A 21335-nucleotide genomic window follows, 5' to 3' on the forward strand; every position below is an offset into this window, starting at 1 on the left:
CCAATTGCACCTTTTGTTTGTCTGGTCATGATACTCCTGTGTATCGATTTTTATGAAGATCGGTCAATGTGAACATGTTCCGGGGGTCTTGGGGGGCACCATTGAGCCATTTTGCGACGCCCATTGAAACGTACATTTTCACCACTTTCTGATTTTCTACAAATTTTGGTAAGAATTTGAGCATGTTAAAGCCCTCAAAAAGCCAATTAATTTGCCTGAAAAAGAATAATAATAATCCTTACAATTTCAATGGGGCCTCACTGTCTGTCAGTGCCTGTCAGTGCTCCGGCCCTAAAAACAGTAATATTGCACATGTTGCAAATAAATCGTATAATAAATAGCACATATAAAAGAAAAACAGAATGGTATTGCAATTCAAAGGAAAGCTCAGCTCTCATTGGCCAAGGAGTTGAAAGGAATCGTAACTATGAAGGTGACGAGCCACGTGAGGAAGTGTCAGAAGGAGATCGCATCGCTTATATTGCAAATCTGGCATAATCTGCAGTGACAATTCCCCACCGCTGGAGGCAGCAGAGCGCTAAACCTGCCGGGAAGAAGAAGACTAGGAGATCGAGGCTACATTTAAAACTTTGACGGACTCGCTGGTGTAACTCGGACATTAGTGCTCGGCTGTAGCAGCAGCAGCAGCGGCCGGGTTGTGGAGCCATGCGGCGGAGCAAGGCTGAAGTGGACCGCTACGTGTCCTCCGCGCTGAGCTCCTCGCCCTCCCTCAAAGAGGTAAGTCGAGCCGGCGGCGGCTAGCGGGAGCCAGCATGTGTCAGGCTGAACCCCCGCTCAAATCAACGCTAGCTTCATGTAAATAATGCTAATACGTGTTGAAACTGTATTGTGTTCGGTGCTAGCTTCGTTAGCTTGTCCCGCGGCTAGCAGTACGGATGTGGGGCTAACCGGTATGCTAGCGCCTGGTCGCCTCGTCTCCTTTAGAAATGGGCGGCATGGCTAATACCACCATCATTAGCCATGCTAGCCGATTAGCCCTTCTAACCGTCACACAGCCAGCTAGCTACAGACATGTGTAACCAACAGCTTCCTTAGCTAGTTGTTCACGTCCAGAACAACGAAGCCCCTGTTCCACTTTTAACCTGCATGAACTTAGCTAACTTCGGTATTTGTGAGTTATATAAGTTGACTGTTTAAAACTCAGTTGCGTACTTGTTAGCATCTATGCGAAGGTAATCTATTACATTCCCTGTCACCACAAACACACCTTCAAAGAAAAAATTACTCTTACAGTATTCAAATAAGGTATTCAAAAGTCAGCAACACTAGCTCGAGTCTGATGGACAACTTGTAGATATCTTGTTTAAAGAGCTTGCATTTATGATCGTATTTATATTCATAGTTTCTAAATAGTTAAGTAAGAAAACACTGATTCATTATTGCTGTAACTGTTGTTGCTTCCCTCACATTCTTCTTCAATATTGTCTTTCCACAGAAGCCAATCAAGGGTTTTTTATTTGCCAAATTGTACTCTGAGGCAAAGGAGTATGAGCTGGCTAAAAGGTAAGCGCTTGCTCGTCTCCCTGGTGTTTACTGGATGTGTTTGAAGTTTCTCGAGAGGTTTCTGTTACATTGACATATCTTGCTTGTTTCATCCCTTTCTAGACATGTTTCAGAATATCTCAAAGTCCAGCAGAGGGATCCTAAAGCACACAGATACCTTGGACAGCTTTACGAGAGAGAGGGAGACATTGGCAAGGCCGTAGGATGTTACAAGGTAGGAGAAGCGTCACTGAGAAAAAAAGGCAGAGAAAAGTCCTACCTCCTCCTGAAAGAATGCATTGCATGTTGTGACATCTGTAGCGAATGTTGTTTTAAGATGAGAATAATGAGTCTACCACGTACCCTGCCTTTTGAACTTAATTCATTCCAAGGTTTGTTGTTGGAGTTAAAGCATTTGGCAGAGCATATGATGATGATTCCACAAGTAAATACAATCAAAAGATAACCTGACGTTAAAGTCAAGTCAGTGTAATTTATCCTGAAATTGCCTCAGAGTTGTGATGGAAATCTGAAAATATAGAGCGAACAATGTAATTGTGTTTGTATATTTATTAAGAAACTTCTGCAAAAGGATCAACAGCTCACTGTCAAAGAGTCAATAAGAAAAAGACATTATAACCGACTAACAATGAGAGAAATGACCTTGGATGAAGCAGGTGGTTAATGACCCTACTAATGAGTTTTGTTTTTGACTAACTGAAAGCAAAAGGTTATTTGTTGGGAGAACCTGTTTTACAGGATGCAAAGTGGATGCAATTCTCATGCCTTGGACTCCCGACTGTATATATTCAATAAGTTGTTCCTCTTTCCTACTGGTCTCTCCAGCCAGCCTCCTCCATGTTTTGGAAGTGTCATGGTCTTTGGATCTATCACATGTCTGCAAGCATTATTAAAAACTGACCTTAAGATGCTTTCTCCTCTGTATGTCTGTAGCGGTCGGTGGACTTGAACCCTGCCCAGGGGGACCTGGTGTTGAAGGTGGCTGAGTTACTGGTCAGTAAGGAGGAATTTGATGGCAAAGCAGAATTCTGGGTGGACAAAGCTGCCAAGCTGCTGCCAGGAAACCCTGCTGTCTTCAACCTGAGGGTGAGGCTTCTTTTCTTCTGAATCTCTAGCAAGAGCTCTGATTGACACTGCATCTGTCACCAATCTCATCAACTCGACTAATATCACTCTTTAAGTTGTGCCTAGATCACAGCCTTTTGTGCACCTCACTGTCATCATTGTCTTAAATTTGGTAACTTTCTATGAACAGGGCTTTCATTATTGTTAACCCACGTGGTACCCTCTCTTGCGCATGGGAATGACAAAGTTCTGTATACTCCCTCAATATTGATGTTATAGCAAGTTATGTTTGCCGGACGGATCAATGTGTTTGTGAGAGAGAGAGAGAGGGAAAGAGGCCCAGACACGGTTACTGACACACACACACACACACTCACAGTGATGTAAAGTGTGCTGCACACAGTGCTACAAGTTAGAAAAACACAAGGCTAAAGGTCTTTTATGTTCAAATTAGAAAATTAAAAAAAAAATCTTCATAAAACTGTGGCGGGGCAAAGAAAACATGCAGGCAGCCATAGGTAATAGAAAACAAGGAGGCTTCTATTTAGCAACGGTGGAGGGAATGTCATGCTGATCATTTTTGGTTTATTTGTGCCACTTTATGCAGGAGCGCCTCCTGAGTCGTCAGGGTCAGCAGGGTTGGAACCGGCTGTTTGACCTCCTCCAGGCTGAGCTGGCAGCGAGGCCGGCTGATGCACATGTGAACGTGAAGCTGGTTCAGCTCTTCTGTCAGGATGGTCGACTGGATGAAGCCATCAAGCATTGCCTCGCTGCTGAGACAAGGGGCTTGCTAAGCCACAGTCTGGACTGGTACAGAGTGGTGGTGCACACTCTGCAGGTGAGCATGGCGTCAGTTATAGAAGTTCAGTAGTTACCGTATATTTGCTATGGTAGGAAGGCATAGGTGGCTTTTTCAAAGCTTCGTTCATAACCAAAATATTGTTTAAAATTGTTTTTTTTTTCTTGTTTTTTTTCAGGAATATTTGTCTCAGCCCAATGTTGCCAGTAATGAAAAGTTGTTTCGGCAGTGCCAGAGGGAGCTGCTATTGGCACACTGTAACCTGCTGAAAATCACACTGTCTGAGAGCAGTGTGCAGCCCAGCTGTGACACACTCAAGAGGTAGGTCATGTTGAGGTCTTGCGGCGTTGTACACACACTGAAAGGATGCCACAGTGAGGAATGTTTTACACTGGTTATAAAAACATTACACTAGACATTTCACCACAAATGTGACGGAAAGTGTTTTAGATTTGATTTGTTAGCCTCAGTTGCTGGCAGCTTTATCATACCAAGTTTGCAGATTGACTCATTAATCTCATCACTGGTATGTGAAAATTATTTTGCAAAGCATACTATAACTTGGTTTTAGATTTGTCATATTTACATCATATGTCGAATCAACATAACAGCAGGACACTTTGTGCCGTAAAATAAACCTGTCTGTGTGCAGTTTTGATCAGGCTATGCAGTCACTGAGCAGCATTGCGGGCTGCCATGCAGATGATCTTTGTGAGGTGTTTGTGGAGATGAGAGGTCACCTCTACCTTCATGCTGCAACACTGCTGGTGAAGCTGGCCCAAGACCGCCAGCAGACCTGGAGGGTTGTCATTGACATGGCTGCACTGTGCTACCTCCTAGCATACCAGGTACTGATGTGCCAGATGAAGCAAATATAGTTAACGTGTTAATAAATCTGAAGGATGGTTAAACAGAAATATGTTACCTGTAGTATTTTGCTGGTTATTTTCAGCTCATGAATTTGTGTTAATTTAATAATTTAACTCGTATATTGGTTCACCCTAGCAATGCATTCACCTTTAAACAGCTGCCTTTTAATAGGATAATTTATGCAGGCTTCGTTCTTAAATGTTCTTTGTTTCCATTTGCAGACTTTGTTTGGCAGCCACAGCCAAGAACCTTTGAAAATAGTCATTTTTTTGTTTTTCATCCTACCAGGTCTCCAGACCAAAGCCTAAAGTTACCAAAAGAGACCAGTCAGCCCCACCGCTTCTGGAGCTGCTGGCAAACGATCGACAGAGTCAGGCTGGACACATGTTGCTCAATCTGAGCACTGATTTAACCATCTTAATAAGAGAGGTCAGTATGGTTAAATATTATCTGACACGTTGAACTCTGTGTTTACAGTCATAAATAATAAAAACCAAACCAACATTAATAATTTCTGCATCATATTCCTCATTTCACACAGATATCCTTGTTTATATCTTTAGAAGAGACATAATAATAATAATCATTTAATGTTGTCTCTGTGTAGGTGGTTGAGGTATTTGGAAACCGCAGTGGTCAGGATGCGCTGTTCGAATTGCTATTTGGACCCCAGGCCTCCGCTTCATCTTCATTTATTGCCAATGATGACATTCGTTCCATCAACACCACGGGTCCAGAGCTCTCTCAACTGGCCTTATGGGACACTGGTACAAAACTTATTACTTGACTGAGTAAATCGGGTCGACTTTATATTAGTTGTTGATAAATATTTGTGTACTCCTACATTTTAATAACTCTGTTGCCTCTTTTCTAGGGTCCATCCTTCTACATGGTGGTGACCTGCAACATCTGAGCTGGTTGGGGCTACAGTGGACTCTTCTGGCCCAAAGACCAGCACTGAGAGATTGGCTAGCGCTGCTCTTTCCGAGGTTAACCCTGGAAACATCCAAACTAGACACAAATGCACCAGAGTCCATCTGCCTTCTGGACCTGGAGGTAGGGGGAACCATGCTATCAAGTCTACAAATAGTTTATCATTAACCTCTGTTAATGTTCAGGACATCCAAGAAAATCCGATCTTGCATTAATCCGCATTTACACTAGCTTAAAAAAAGTCTGAATTTTTATTGCAAATGATTTTGTTGTCCCAGGATCATTAAGTGTTGAATGAATATGATTCTTAACAAAAAAACATGTTTGCAGTTCAGACTGCAAGGTGGCCTGGAAAGCTTGTGTAGCTGTTGCAAGACGAATATTATTCACCAGCAAAAGCAAAATGCAATTTTAGTTGTAAACAATAAGCCTGCTTTCCTTGTATACTAAAAAAAATAATGCCATTAGATAAAAGGTGTGATTTAAAAAAAAAAATTGTCACCATAAGAATGTTCAGAAAATGTGGTTCTACGTGCACTTTCAAAATGTTAAAATATCTCTTTTATACATTTCCTCCAGGTGTTTTTATATGGTGTGGTGTTCTGTAGCCACTGTCAACTCCAGGAAACAGCGAAAATCAGCAGTTCAATGAACCAGCAGCAGCAGCAGCAACAACAGCAGCTCTATGAGCCTCGCTGCCTCCCACTTCCTCTCCTTCGCCTTCTGACCACTGACAGACAGAGGGAGTGGTGGGACGCCCTCAACAGCCTTATTCATAAACAGGCATCGTGAGTCTGAAAACCTAAAGATGGTTAAATCAAGCTTCTGTCAAAAATAGAAAAAGTTATCCCCACATAAAGCATAAATATATCATTGGTAACCTTTGTTTACCTTAAAGGAAATGTTGCTCTAAAGACCCTATATGTTGCACTCATTGCATCATACAAACACATGTATTTTGTTGGCTTTCAAAGCTTAATTTTTTTGTCTCATAATTTGAACATTGCCAATCCTGCAAAATTTAAACGAGTGGAGGTGCCAAGTTGTAATATTTCAATATTAAATCTCAACTTGGTAGGCTGTCTCATAAAGACCTTGATCATTTACTGGTGGGACATCTATCGAAAATCATAGCAAGCAAAGGCAAACTTGTGGACAAAGGGATACCATTTACATTGAGCCTCTGTGTTGGTGTCTAAAAAAATCATGAGACAGTACGTATGATCACAAATATGACATTTTTCCCCAAGGATACTACTAAATTTTTTGTAAGACGTGAGTACTAAGAATATTCAGTATTTTTGATGATTTTGAAAATTGATCTTGCAGCACCGGAATGTCTGGCAAGCAGCGAATGATTGTGCAACATGGACTGAGCTCTCTGAGAGCCGGAGAGAAACATGGGCTTCAACCAGCCCTCGCCATCCACTGGGCACAGTGTCTCAGCCAGACGGTACTGACACACACAAACAGTTAACACAAGCTCAGTGAGTGGCAAGCCTGACAACAGTAATGTCTAGCAAGTAGATGAAGTGTTTGTCACTCTTTTGGTTAGGACTTTAGGTGGAGTTTCCTTGACAGATTAAAAATATTTTGTATTTGTGCTTTAAATAGATTTTAAAGTTTGTTATAGTCATTCATTCTAAACCACATAGCAACAGCTTACTGTATCTGAAATCCTTGTTTTTATACTGTGTGGTTGCTACTGGACTGCAGTAATATACATGCACTAGATATATAGGTGTCAGACATTTAGCACAGACAGAAAAATACCACTCAGATATGCAGAACCTTGCCAGAAACTAACCAGAGACCCGCATGCTTTACACCTGCTCCTTGTCACTCATTCTACAACTGCAGACTTAAAAATATCAAGTAAACCATGTGTTTCTGCTTCTCTCACTGTGTAACTATTTGAATTGTGTAAAATTTGTAACAGAAGAAAATTATTCCATGAAAACTGTATTATTTTTATTTCCGTGCTAATATTGTCATCACTGCATTAGGCTAATATGACTGTTTTACCTTCTGTCTTTGACATCAAGCTGTTTATGTATGTTTAATAACCCAGGGTGATGGAGTGAACTCGTACTATGACCAAAAGGAGTACATTGGTCGGAGTGTGCACTACTGGAAAGTCGCCCTCCCACTGTTGGAAAAGATCAAAAACAGACGTGGCATACCTGAACCCCTTCAACCCCTCTTCATGCACTTTCCCTCCAAAGATATTCAGGTTAAAACTTTTTCTCAAACTTTATTATAGTGGTTGGAATGAGTGACTGCACCTTGGGTCCTCTCTAATTCTGAGACACTTGTCTTGAGTCTGAAGATGTTCAGTTAATGTCTCGCTTTTGTGTTTTTATGAGCAATGAATATGAGGGCTTTAACTTAATAATTGATTTATTTTTATGATTGTTTTTAATGACCAAGTCAATATTGGTTAAACTGTAGAGCTTGTTACTAGTCTTAAAGGATTGGGGTTTGATTCCCACTGGTGTCTTATCTTGTTGGCTTCCAGTATTTATGTGTGCATGTCTTTCTCCCATCTCAGATTTCTTCTGTGAAGGGTTATGAAGAGGAATTCAAGATAGCGTACGCAGCTCTTCTTGAGATTGAGGGGAGGACGGAGGAGGCCATCGCTACCTTGGAAACCATCAATAACATGTCATCCTTCTGGCATTTGGCTCAGGTAAGTCTGCTTTTTTCCAGATTTATTCAATCAGCTCTAATTCATGACAGCTATTAGCTCAAATGGGCCTCATAAAAGATGAATATTGCTGCCCCAGTCATGAATATAGATCTTATTATTAAGACCAGTCTTGATTTGACAGACTAACAGTGCATTTTCCCATTTTGGAAAGTCTCAAACTTGTGGCCATATTTTGTTGGTCCCTGTGTCCCTCAGTATATTGGTGCCAACACACTACCAGGATCTTAATCAAACGGCAACATACCGATTCCAGACATTTTACAAGGATCAGCCCTTAAATATCGCACCTGATTGTTAGACCTTTAATTTAATAGTTAATGCTTCTGACACCTTTTCTTGTGCATGTCACTGTGATATGCTTTTCCTTTGCAGATTTACCAGCGGCTCTCAGAGGAGGCCAGTAATGGGGTTGAGGAGACCCAAGACAGGTGCATCACTTTCCTGAGAAAGTTCAGGACCTATCTGTCTAAGATCTACAATGCCAACGCCGACGACATTGAGAAGGTAACTCTTTTGAACCACGACACATTGTTTACTAATTGAGTCAATATGGTGGGCACAGGGTATCATCTTGCTTTTCCTCGTAAATGTGAACTCCATTGCCTGTATTTTATGTTCCAGCTGCCTGTGTCCATGGAGGAAATTGTGGACCTCCTGAATGATGTGAACCAACAGCTGGGGGAGAGTGGAGAGACCATAGATGAAGAGGAGGTTCAAAGAGGACCAGTGCACTCTAGTCCTGCTCATCCCATAGAAACCAGTGCCACAATATCCCACATTAAGTTTTCCAGTCCTTCTCCAAACAAAAGCATAGTCTCTCCTTCCAAAAGACTGGTAGGTTCAGGTTACTGGTAATACTCTTCATGTCTATTATATTTTTAAATCAGTTTGGATTGAAAATGCATTTTATAATTTCTTTCCCTTGTTATTCAGATTTCTCCCAAGATGCAACCTCATTGGGTGGAGGACCAGAAAAGTCTCCTTCAGATGCTGTGTCAGCAAGTTGAAGCCCTCAAGGTCTGGATTCAACATATAAAAAAAAAAAAAAAATTATTCCACGCAAGCACACAGATTCATACATTGCTTACATTTTTTTAATCAAAGCAGTGGAGTGGTGATGAGTGATATTCGCATAGATTGGTCCGTTATCACTATTCTGTGTTACTTTAAGTGGGGGTTATTTGTTTTTTATGTCTGTATTTGAGTTAAGCCACTTCTCATTAAGCTGCTTGTTTTGCAGAATGAAGTTCATGATCTAAGGCACAACTCTTCAGGGAATGCAGGCTCTCCTCATCATAAGATGTATGGGGATAGCTATGGGGCTGAGGGCGTACAGGATTCTTTTACCCCAGTTCAGTCGTACCATGGTGCCCCCCTAACAGGTAAGAACACTACATGAAAAGATAGCATGTTACATATTTTCTTTGCAATTACTGTATTTAAGATTTTGTAAATTAAACATCTATGTAATGTTTCTTTTTCAAGTTACCACCACAACCCCCTCTGCTTACTACAACCAGTCTCCAGCTTTTAACTCTCAGTACCCCCTTCGCACAGCAGCAAATGTAACCCCCACCAAGGTATCCTCATCATCTAACATTGATTTACATTAAGACACTTGCTGAAAGTTTATTGAGTGACATTCGATTTCTATTCTCTCTCATCTTTACATAGGGCCCAGTGTACGGTATGAACCGTATGCCACCTCAGCAGCATATGTATGGTTACCAGCCGCCCACTCACACACCTCCATTGCAAACAGCCACACCCGGCATTTACCCTCCTCAAGAACAAGTCTTTGGCGCCCCTCTGCGATTTGAATCGCCAGCCACAAGCCTTCTTTCCCCATACAGTGAAGAATACTATGGCCAAAGTGTAACCCAACAAACCACTAACCCTCCTCTACCTGAACCTGGCTACTTCACCAAACCATCTGTAGTCCCTGTTCAGCCACCAAAGACCATAGAGGGGAAGCCTATGGACTTTGGGAAGCTGTCCTTCAGTCAACAGGCGCCTGGGGAAGTCCCCAAAGTGCCTAGTTTTGGAGCAGGGGCCGTTGCCCAGTCAACACCTTCATCTTCGTTCAAATTCAACTCCAACTTTAAATCCAATGATGGAGATTTCACCTTCTCTGCTTCTCAGGCTAAGCACAGTGAAAGTCTGCTTGATCTTCTTACATCTGACATTCCCACTAAAACAGATGCTGTTCCAGAAAAGCTTCCCACTCAGGAGCAGCCTACTAGCCAAACAGGCATTTTCACCTTCGGCACCAAAGGTTCGACTAGCTTTTCCTTTGTCGATTCTGCAGAGAGTAGCAACACTGGAAGTCTGTTTGGAAAAGGGGACCAGCCGTTTAAATTTGGGGATTCTGACACCGCCAAGCCAGTGTTTGGGTTATCTAGTTACACACCAGAAGCAGAAAAAGCAGCAGAGAGTGACAATGAGAGCAGTCATGTTGAGGAGGATGAGGATGGCCCTCATTTTGAACCCATTGTACCTCTTCCTGATAAAGTAGATGTGAAAACGGGTGAGGAAGAGGAGGAGGAGATGTTTTGCAACAGGGCAAAGCTGTATCGATTTGACACAGATACAAAAGAGTGGAAGGAGCGAGGTATTGGAAATGTTAAAATCCTAAAACACAGCACTAAGGGGAAAGTCCGCCTCTTAATGAGAAGGGAACAGGTCCTCAAGATCTGTGCCAATCACTACATCAATGCTGATATGCTACTAAAACCCAATGCAGGCTCTGACAAATCCTGGGTCTGGAATGCCATTGATTATGCAGATGAAGAACCTAAGCCAGAGCAGCTGGCCATCCGCTTTAAAACAGCAGATGAAGCATCACTTTTCAAAGCCAAGTTTGAGGAAGCCCAGAAAATTGTCCTTGAATCACCAGAAGAGCACAGTCAAGTGATTGAGAAAGAGGAGAGCATCAAAGATTCTCCATCACTCGCAGCCCAATTTGCCCCTAAACAAGGTGAATGGGAATGCAATGCATGCTATGTAAGAAATAAACCCACAGACGTTCGGTGTGCTGCATGTCAAACTGCCAATCCCAATTCTTCATCAAAACCAGACACGCAATTTGCAGCCCAATTTGCCCCTAAACAAGATGAATGGGAATGCAATGCATGCTATGTAAGAAATAAACCCACAGACGTTCGGTGTGCTGCATGTCAAACTGCCAATCCCAATTCTTCATCAAAACCAGACATGCAGGCTGGTGGTGACGCCAAACCAAGTCCATTTAGTTTCAAATTTGGCACAGATTCATCAAAACCCAGTAGTGCTAGCTCTCCATTTACTGGATTTGGTGCTTTTGGAGCATCTATACCCTCTTCATTTACCTTTGGGACCAGTTCCTTAAAACCCGCTGACACAGTAACAAGCGCGTTTGGTTCTGGCTTTGTAGCCTTGGCTAAATCAACAGCAGCAGCACAAACCACACCAACTGCGGATGCACCTGAAGTGGAGCCCTCTACATGTCATGTGGACTCTGGGTTTGGTGCCAAGTTTGGGAAGAAGACTGGGCAGTGGGATTGTGACATATGCGAAGTAAGAAATGATGCCTCTGCTAACAAATGTGTTGCTTGTAGTAGCCCAAATCCTGCTGCTAAATCCACAGGGGGGCCTTCACTATCATCAATTCTGCCAGCGGTGTCAGGTTTCGGATCTGTTTTTGGAAAGAAGGATGAACAGTGGGACTGTGACGCCTGCCTGGTCAGAAATGATGCATCAACTACTGAATGTGATTCCTGCAAGGCCCCAAATAAAAATCCCTCTTTAGAAGCCATGTTTGCCAGGAAGGATGACGAATGGGACTGCGACGGTTGTCTAGTGAGAAACAAAGGCTCTGACAATAAGTGTGTGGCTTGTCAGACACCAAACCCCAACGCTAAAAGCACAAGCAGTGCTGCTCCCACAGCCTCCAGCTTCAGCTTTGCCTTTGGATCCAAGAGTTCATCAAGTCAGCCACCTGCAACTGGATTCAAACTGCCGTTTGGAGCTGGCAGCTCTTTCCAGTTTGGCCACAAAAAAGATAAAAGCTCTGCAGATTCTTTCAAGTTTGAAACTCCACAGTCTGGATCTAGTAGCACAAGTGCTGCAGGCTTCTCTTTCTCAGTTCCTAATGCAGGTGGTGGCTTCAAGTTTGGCATTCAGGATACTGCCTCAACTGATGAGCCAACACCTCCATCTGGGTCAGCCTCCAGCTTTCTTAAAAGCATAGCCGACAAACACAATGAGAAACAAGATGTGTCTACACCTTCAGAGGACCAAACGGAACAAGACCAAAATCCATTATTTACCGGAAAACCTAATACATTCAGTTTTGCTGACCTGGCACAGTCCTCAGAAATCCAGTTTAGCGAGAAAGACCCAGATTTTAAAGGTTTCACTGGGGCCGGTGAGCAGATGTTTTCATCGTTACAGGCAACCCCTACTAAGACGGTTGCCTCTAATGAACTGGAGGATGATGACATGTATAAAACAGAGGAAAATGACGATATTCAGTTTGAACCAGTGGTTCAGATGCCTGATAAGGTGGATCTGGTGACAGGGGAGGAGGATGAACTGGTTCTTTACTCTCAGCGTGTCAAACTGTTCCGATTTGACACCAGTCAATGGAAGGAGCGTGGTGTAGGCATACTCAAATTTTTGAAAAACACCTCAAATGGCAGACTCAGGGTACTCATGAGAAGAGAGCAGGTTCTGAAGGTGTGCGCCAACCACTGGATCACCACCACCATGAATCTTAAGCCCTTGGCAGGGTCAGATAAAGCATGGATGTGGCTGGCCAATGACTTTGCTGAGGGAGATGCTAAACTTGAACAGTTAGCTGCAAAGTTTAAAACCACAGAGCTGGCTGAGGAGTTTAAAGTGAAGTTTGATGAGTGTCAGAGGCTCCTTTTGGACATCCCCTTGCAAACCCCCCACAAGCTGGTTGACACAGGCAGGACTGCACATCTCATTCAGAAAGCAGAGGAAATGAAGACTGGTTTGAAAGACCTGAAATTCTTTTTGACAGATGAGAAAACCAAGATCAAAGATGATGACAAACAGGGAGATATAACATCCAGCAATGTTTCAAACCTTGTAATCAAGGGTCACGGTGAAACCACTGGTCCCACCTTGGAGTGGGATAACTACGACCTACGAGAAGATGCTTTAGATGATACTGCGGACTCAGTCTATGCCTCCCCCATCACAAGTAGCCCCTTGAGAAAGAACCTGTTCCGCTTCGGAGAATCCACTAGTGGGTTCAACTTCAGCTTCCAACCTGGCATCAGCCCGTCCAAGTCTCCTGCTAAACCTAACCAGAGCAGAACGTCAGAGGGTACTGACGATGAGCAGGATGTAACCCAGGATGAGGAGAGGGATGGCCAGCACTTTGAGCCTGTAGTCCCCTTGCCTGATCTGGTGGATATTTCAACAGGAGAGGAAAATGAGCAGGTGGTCTTCTGTCACAGGGCCAAACTGTATCGCTACGATAAGGAGCTGGGTCAGTGGAAGGAGAGGGGAATCGGGGACCTCAAGATCTTGCAGAATTTGACCACCAAACAAGTGAGGTTGATAATGAGGAGAGACCAGGTACTTAAGATATGTGCCAACCACTGGATATCAGCAGCCATGAAGCTGGAGCCTATGAAAGGCTCTGAGAAGGCCTGGGTGTGGAGTGCCATGGACTTTGCTGAAGAAGGAGAGGGTACTATTGAGCAGCTGGCTGTGAGGTTCAAGCTGCAGGATTCTGCAAACGCATTCAAAGAGGTCTTTGAAGATGCCAAGGTCGCTCAAGAAACCAAGGAAATTATGACTCCAGTGACTTCTGTAGTTCCCACATCTCCAGACACTGCATCCGCAGGATCTGCAAAGACTGCAACAGCTGTATGTGGGAAGGCAGCCATCGCTGTTCTAGAGGAGACCACAAAAGAACGTACAGAGCTTTTCCCCGACATTGAGCCATGTTCACCCATTTCTCCGGGTCCAGACTACTCCTCGAAGACGGTGGTGTCTCCTCCTAAGTTTGTTTTTGGCACTGGTAGCCTTCAGAAGATTTTTGGCTCCCCGAGATCTCCCTCTGAGGGTGAGGACTCTGCATCCGGTTTGAAAGCCAAAGATGCTGGACATCCTTCACCTGCATCACCTGCATTCAAAGTCCCAGAGAAAGGTAAAAACAAGCAAAACAAAAAAACGCTCTAAATTCGTGTTAAATATTTGTCTGATTTTCAGTTTTTGAACCGGTTCAGGTCTGTTGTTGATCATTTTATTTTACTTCATTGTCTTGTTCCATCTTCATCTCATTGCTCCATCATCTTTGTGATTGACTCAGCCGAGCCCCCACTCAGTTTTTACTAGGACAGAAATTGTAATTATATCTGATTTCCCATTTCTACATGTAGCCACTTTTTATGCTGTTATTTTAATTTTACTGAATGTACCTCCATCTTAAAATGATATACTTAATAATCAACAATAGATTTAGCTAAATATGTTTCACTCGACCGTAATATTTTTGTAGTGTAGTAAAAAAAACATTTTTGTATTTAGTCAACACACGCTCTTGGTATATCACATTTTCATTTGAACACTTTTGGCTGGTTTTATGATTATGATACCAAGCTCACGATTAGTTTCTCTTCGCCCAACAACCCATCATCCCTTAGGGCTGGATTTTAGGCTTTTCAAAGATAACCCAATGGCTTTTTGGACCAGCCCATCAACCGCCGAATTTGAGCCCCCAGGTACTCTAATCACTGTAGTGTGTGTTAACACCGCAGCTGTCACCTGGCTGGCCCTTACTACCGAAACAAAATAACCTAGATGCACGGAGTGGAAAAAACAGAAAGGCTCATGTGTTGCATGTCCAGTGTGTGGAGGTGCAGTTTTTACTGAACACCGGATTTTAATAATCTATAATAATACCTTAGCATGTGTCTCGTACCGCAGATTATGGAGAGAAATGACATGCAGTAATGTCATTTTATAGAAATTGGTTTATTTTGTATTCTTTACTTTGGTGAATGATAATTCAGTATCATCATGTCTGATCATTTCATATGGTTAGTCTTTGCTGAATTTATTCCACCTACTCAAAACCAAATGTGTTTAGTTCAACCTTTTCTCATCTGAAGGATGATCACAGATCTCATACTGGACTTCAGTCCATAGCGGTGTTAAGCTTTTTCATTATTCTAAAATTGGTTATAATTGACCAGTTGAATAAATGTTAGACAGAACAGACTAGAGTTTTGAATCCCAACTGCACACACATCCGTTTCACTTGATGTCTATTGAAAGGTGAGCTGAGAGGATTCCACACAGAGTGTTCCCTCACAGAGGAATGCACTGTGCAAACATCACTCACTCCATTTTTAGTGCAGGATGTGTAGCAACAGTGTGAAATGTAATTCCCTGTCTCTGTGAGTAAAGTCAAATGAAAATGGAGACGTGCTTACATAATCTGTTCTTAATACAGGTTGTCACATGTGTAAATCAGATGCATGTTATTACGTTTTGCTGAGCATGATGTATTTGTGTGTGTGAACTAACACCTGTGGTTCTAAAGGCAAATAAGTGGAAGTGGATTCATTTCTGCTGATCTTCTGAACAGTACCTTCCCAGCCTGACTGTCTTGTTCTACCTCTATCGTATCTGTGTTATAGGGCCCTCACAGGCAGAGGAAGGTGGTGCAGGGTCAGATGAGGACTCAGAAGTGGAGATCGTGTATGTCAGGGAACCCACTGCTGAACAGGCTGCTTTAGCCAGGGAGCTCCTGCTGCCACTCACCTTCTTCTGCTACCAGAACAAACCAGGATACGTCAGCGATGATCAAACTGACGGTGAGGCCAAAAGAGTCTGAAAATATCCATTATGAGTATAAAAGGGTGACTTGTAGTCAGTAGTGGAATAAATTGCACTATTTTTTACATTTGTTTTGAAGTTGCTACAATTTCATTACAAATGCTAACTAGCTGAACAATAACAAGTTTAAGCAAAAATTTCAGCATATCTGGCATACATCTGTTGTGCTTTTACCACTGTGTTGTTTCATTGAAGCAACTGCTTCTTTTCTACTTGTGAGCATTGTACTTTCCTCAAAAATTTTTAATGTGAAAATAAGTGTAATTACAATGGCCCCTCCTGTGTCCGTTCCATTGACCAAGTCTGTATGAGTGGGAAAAGTGAAATCAACTTATCTTCCTCATTAAAGTGTAATTAATGCAAAAATACTTTTATTTCTGAATTTTCAGACGAGGACTTTGAGTCCGCAGTAAAAGCCTTGAATGGAAAGCTCTACCCCGATGCTCGTGAGAAAGGGGCTTCAGCGTGTAGTGATGGTATGTATGTTAATCCTGTCACAGCCATGTTCTGTAATGTCCAGTAAATCATAATAATTAAAACTGTTGGTGCCACTCTCCAGCCCTTATCTTGAGTGAGCCGCCTTCAGAGGCAGACTGCCAGGTGGTGTGGGAGAAGAAGCCAACGCCGCAGGAAGAGGAGAAGGCCAAAAGCCTCTTGCTTCCACCCAATTTCTTCTGTGGCCTGAGCACCACAGACAGTGATACTGACTACGACAAGACGGAGGACTTTGAGACAGAAGTCCGCAAAGCACAGCGAGAACTGGTTAGTAATGCAGTGCTTACAGAGTTAATTGAAAGGGCACTGAATCTTGTAGAAATACGATTTCAGATCAAATTTGCATATAAGCAGACAGTATCTAAGTACCAGGGAGGTTCTTTCAGCATTATTATATTCCTTTTAATACAGAGTATCCACATATATGTATACATCCATACATATATACATACTGTATATAACTAGTCCAATCCAATAATGAATTGATGACTGAATAACCTATCACTGTGAGACATATAAATAACGCTCATGTAGGTCACATAATCTCGCACATCTTATTTCTTACAAGCCTCTTGACTGTATTTGTTATCCCTGTCTCTCGCACCAGGATGCCCAGTTAAATACAGGAGCAGAAGCCCCCAGCAGCTCTGCAGTTTCCCTAGAAGGGGAGACACCAGCTCCGTCATCCAGCAGCTCAGACACTGCAGGCAACACGTCTACGCCACAGGAGCCGACCCCGGAGCAGCCAGTGGAGACTTGTAGTCAAACTCCCAGCAGCACCACCATCAGCAGCAGCAGCTGTCCCATCGACCTGTCAAGAAAGAAAAGCTCAGAGCCGGAGTCCAACACTGAGGCGACAGCTCCTGCCACTTCTACTACAACTGGTCAAGGTACAAAGCACTTCCTGCTTTTCACTACATATATAACTAACTACCTTTTGATAATCTTACATGTTTGGTGTAGGGTACTAAATACAAGGAGCCGCTGACTCATGCCACGTTCAGAACAAGCGACTTTTAGAGTATAATTAATCCTCTTCGTTCTGTTCTGCTCAGATGTCGATGAGTCCCCCCCCCCGGTTTCTTATCTGGATTATTCTGAAAAGTTTTCAGAAAATACAGATAAAATGCTACTTACACATTCATTAATTTATAATAACCTCAGAATAAAGATCACAGTAGCTGTTTTTTTGCATACTTTTACTTTTGATAATTATGATTGATTAATGTTAACTTTGTTCTCCCACCACAGACCTCTCCAGCTTTGGCTTCAAAGATGTTAGTGGCTTCTCATTTGCGGCCTTGGCCCAAACGACAGATGGTTTTGCATTTGGATCTACAGGTTGGTTTCAGATTTGCCTCCTTTTTAACATGTATCTACCAAGGTATCGCTACAACGAGATAATATTTCACTACATATTTAATGTTTTGTCTTTCTTGTAGACTCCAACTTCTCGTGGGCAAATGCTGGAGCGTCAGTGTTTGGGTGTGCAGTGCCCTCCGCACCAAAGAAGACTGGAGAAGAGGAGGGCACTGATGATGAGGAGTCTGGGGACATTCATTTTGAACCAATAGTGTCTCTACCAGAGGTAGTTTAAAATGCTGAGCTTCAATATTGACTTTTTATTTTTTTTACTGAATGAGGACCACAGCTCACGATGTAACTGTCTCTCAGGTAGAGACAAAGTCTGGAGAGGAGGACGAGGAAATTCTGTTTAAGGAGCGTGCCAAGCTGTACCGATGGGACAGGGACCTCAGTGCGTGGAAAGAGCGCGGAGTAGGAGACCTCAAGATCCTCTTCCACCCGTCCAAACATTTCTACCGAATCCTGATGCGGCGAGAGCAAGTGCTGAGGGTTTGTGCAAACCACAACATCACGGAGGCCATGGAGCTCAAACCTATGAACGCCTCAGCTAACTCGCTGATATGGACCGCTACCGACTACTCAGGTACATGCTGCGGATATTATGTCAGTTTCTGCACTTATCTTATGACACCAATCTTTACTTCAGTCTGGTGTAGATTAGCTAGATTCAACACCGGGGGGCGGGGACCCTACACTGGTGGGTTTTCTGCTGTTCTCATGTTCAGAGCAGCTTGGATCACAGCAAGCCCACATTCAGCTGCATGACTTTATATATTTTTTTATATGATTCAAATTACCATTTTATCTCTGTATATTTCTTTTGCAAGAATATTATAAACAGTAGGTATTGTACAGATGCAGATCTTTCAAAAGGTTTCTAGAGGCAGAAATTAGCCTTTGTGCCAACATACATTTTCAGCTGTAATCTTGACAGACTCATTTTTCCAGATGGCGATGGTGAAGTCGAGCAGCTGGCGGCCAAGTTCAAAACCGCTGAGATAGCAGAATCGTTCAAGAAGACCTTCTGCGAGTGTCAGAACCGAATAGCCCAGAGCGGCGACGATGACTCGTCTGTCTCGTCACCACAGATGTCTAGAATTCAAGAGCACTCCAGAGACAGTAACCCGCAGGTGTTCCTCAAAGTGTCAGCCAACGACCAAACGCTGGGAACCATCACCATAGAGCTCTTCTCCCATATTGTGCCCAAGACGGCAGAGAACTTCAAGGTTCTCTGTACCGGGGAGAAAGGCTTCGGACTGCGGAACTCAGTCTTCCACCGAGTCATACCGGACTTCATGTGTCAGGTGAGGAGATGAGTGAACTTGTGCAGAGCTGCATTTCTTGATGAGCATGATGTGGTAAGAGCTGACAAACTGAGTCTGTCAGCTTAGTGTAGATTGTTTAAAACAGAATTGTAATCATTCATCTGTTACCTACACCTCGGCCAAGGCGCACTCTTCCTACAGCCCTGGATATCACGGTTGCCAATTTCTTAACTAATTACCAAACCCTCGGACCTGTGTCTGGCAAATGTGCATAAAATTAGTAGATACCTGTGAAATAATGCTGATTTTGAGACATTTCCTACTTTTCAATTTCTTGTGCTGTGAAAATCATGCACGTTTTTTTTTATTTGATTTCATTGAGCTGCACCAAATCAAACACATTCATTGATCCTCACCACCTAAATATTTTTTTTTCCACACCTTAATCTATAATTTATTCCTTGAGAAAATGCCTGGATCTGCCTCCTGATCTGAATTTACTCCAATTAAATGGGGTCCATTATTGCATCTTTCCACCAAGTTTGGTGTGAATCTGTGAAACTGCTTTTGTGTACATCAATAACAAAAAACCCCATTGGTCTCTTAGGGTGGTGACTTCACAAAAGGAGACGGCACAGGAGGCAAGTCCATCTACGGCAGCAAGTTTGAGGATGAAAACTTCGACGTTCGGCATACGGGCCCAGGAATCCTGTCAATGGCCAACTGTGGGCGCGACACCAACAACTCCCAGTTCTTCATCACGCTGAAGAAAGCCGAACACTTGGACTTCAAACACGTGGTTTTTGGTTGGGTGCGGGATGGCATGGACGTGGTGCAACAGATGGCGGAGCTGGGCACGAAGGGAGGCGTGCCCACAAAGAAGCTGGTCATCACAGACTGTGGACAGCTGTAGTTTTTTTTAATGTTCAGTTCAGGTTATTAAGTCGAGGTCGTACAGGACTTTGGAAAACGGTGTGTTCCTAATGTGTTCCCTTCTCTCCTGCTAAAACTCAAACCACGCTCAGCACAGGACGACTGGTCAACACCTGACTCCAGTAGCCTTGAACTAAAAGTGATTTTTGCTTTAGACAAAAATAATTTCTATTACCTTGGTGTCGTACTATGTGGGTGCAGACTTGTTTATTGTTTCTGTGTTGCACTTGCATCTTTATCATCATCTGTCAATAAATACTCCATAATTTGTTTATTTTGTGTTTAATTGTACATGAAAAAAAAATTGAGTATTCTGGTTGTCTTCATAGGCTCCACTCTGTTATTTTAAGTCTTTACTATAAATATAATTTGAGACTTTTATTGGAATACACACACATTAGTTTTTAACCGGGCTATTGCCTCTATATGAATGCTGTCCTGAGTACTTTTGACGTTAGGGCGCCCCCAGAGGTGAAACTAGAGTTGATACTTTCCAACATGCACTATAAACTGAAGTCGTCTCATGAAGCTACTGGACGATGACGTCACATCTGGCGTGGGGTTTTACAAAGGTGATGCGTTATCATTCAAGATCACAATTAAAATAAAAACGGTGCCTGTTGTACCAAACAATCGAAAACTGACAGACAAATAAAGTTACTCTCCAAGTAACATGGTTGTTGATGTGAACGGTTTTATTTGAAATGTTTACAAATGAGTCCACAGTCACTTTGAAGTGTGATGACCGTTTGTTACAACGCTGCTGAAACGGACACACTAAGAAACCTGGTAAGTTTTTTGAAATCTTTAAGGCTCTTGTTCAGACTGCTTTTTTCCTTTCATTCGTGTTTTGTACAAAGCTCAAATACATTTTCTTATAGTTTGGTGAAGGTAACAACTAGGGATGAGCGAGTACAGCATTATCTGTATCTGTTAACCATATAAATTATCCGTATCCGTACTCGGGGTGGGCGGGGCCTAACCCGGAAGTGGGTGTGGTTTAACCCGGAAGTGGACTGGTTCAACATAACTTTCTTTTTTAACTTTGAATTTTTTTTAAATTTATTTCCACACCGTGTGTGTGTGTGTGTGTGTGTGTGTGTGTGTGTGTGTGTGTGTGTGTGTGTGTGTGTGTGTGTGTGTGTGTGTGTGTGTGTGTGTGTGTGTGTGTGTGTGTGTGTGTGTGTGTGTGTGTGTGTGTGTGTGTGTGTGTGTGTGTGTGTGTGTGAGAGAGAGTGGGATGCGAGGGACGTTCACTGTCTCCCGGAGAAATGAACACTCTGTGTTTTTAGTATAGAGAGACGTGAATTATATTCGTTCACAAGTCATACAGACTGGTTTTGTTATTTTCACTTTACATTAACACAACTTTACATTAAAGTTTAGTGCAGTGTAATTGTTTGCCGTGAAATTAAATGCCAGTGTGATAATAAATGACAATTTCAAACCATACAAACTGTCATGTTGTACTGTATTTAATAGAGGTTTACTTTACTGTAAATTAATCGTAAATGTA

General features: G+C 42.7%; 1 protein-coding gene across 1 annotated transcript; it reads left to right on the forward strand.

Annotated features, from left to right (window-relative positions):
- Positions 1–577: 577 nt before the first annotated feature.
- On the forward strand, positions 578–20093 carry ranbp2 (RAN binding protein 2). The gene is made up of 30 exons (XM_061088218.1): positions 578–738; positions 1457–1524; positions 1627–1738; positions 2458–2610; positions 3197–3427; positions 3567–3709; positions 4041–4236; positions 4547–4687; positions 4866–5025; positions 5133–5314; positions 5771–5979; positions 6521–6644; positions 7263–7424; positions 7743–7880; positions 8274–8405; positions 8523–8735; positions 8835–8918; positions 9142–9283; positions 9387–9481; positions 9576–10878; positions 11014–14067; positions 15563–15739; positions 16151–16237; positions 16321–16523; positions 16864–17146; positions 17508–17597; positions 17699–17844; positions 17931–18204; positions 18570–18925; positions 19494–20093. The coding sequence occupies exons 1-30, from the start codon at positions 667–669 to the stop codon at positions 19797–19799; spliced, it is 9036 nt and encodes a 3011-aa protein (XP_060944201.1). The 5' UTR covers positions 578–666; the 3' UTR covers positions 19800–20093.
- The last annotated feature ends 1242 nt before the right edge of the window (positions 20094–21335 follow it).

Source organism: Limanda limanda, chromosome 16 (assembly GCF_963576545.1).
Source record: "Limanda limanda chromosome 16, fLimLim1.1, whole genome shotgun sequence".
Classification (NCBI taxonomy): Eukaryota; Metazoa; Chordata; class Actinopteri; order Pleuronectiformes; family Pleuronectidae; genus Limanda; species Limanda limanda.

Coding starts and splice junctions, on each gene's coding strand:
- ranbp2 (XM_061088218.1), top strand. CDS start 667: ATGCGGCGGAGCAAGGCTGAAGTGGACCGCTACGTGTCCTCCGCGCTG. Junction 4,688..4,865: donor TAACCATCTTAATAAGAGAG/GTCAGTATGGTT, acceptor GTCTCTGTGTAG/GTGGTTGAGGTATTTGGAAA. Junction 7,881..8,273: donor CCTTCTGGCATTTGGCTCAG/GTAAGTCTGCTT, acceptor TTTCCTTTGCAG/ATTTACCAGCGGCTCTCAGA.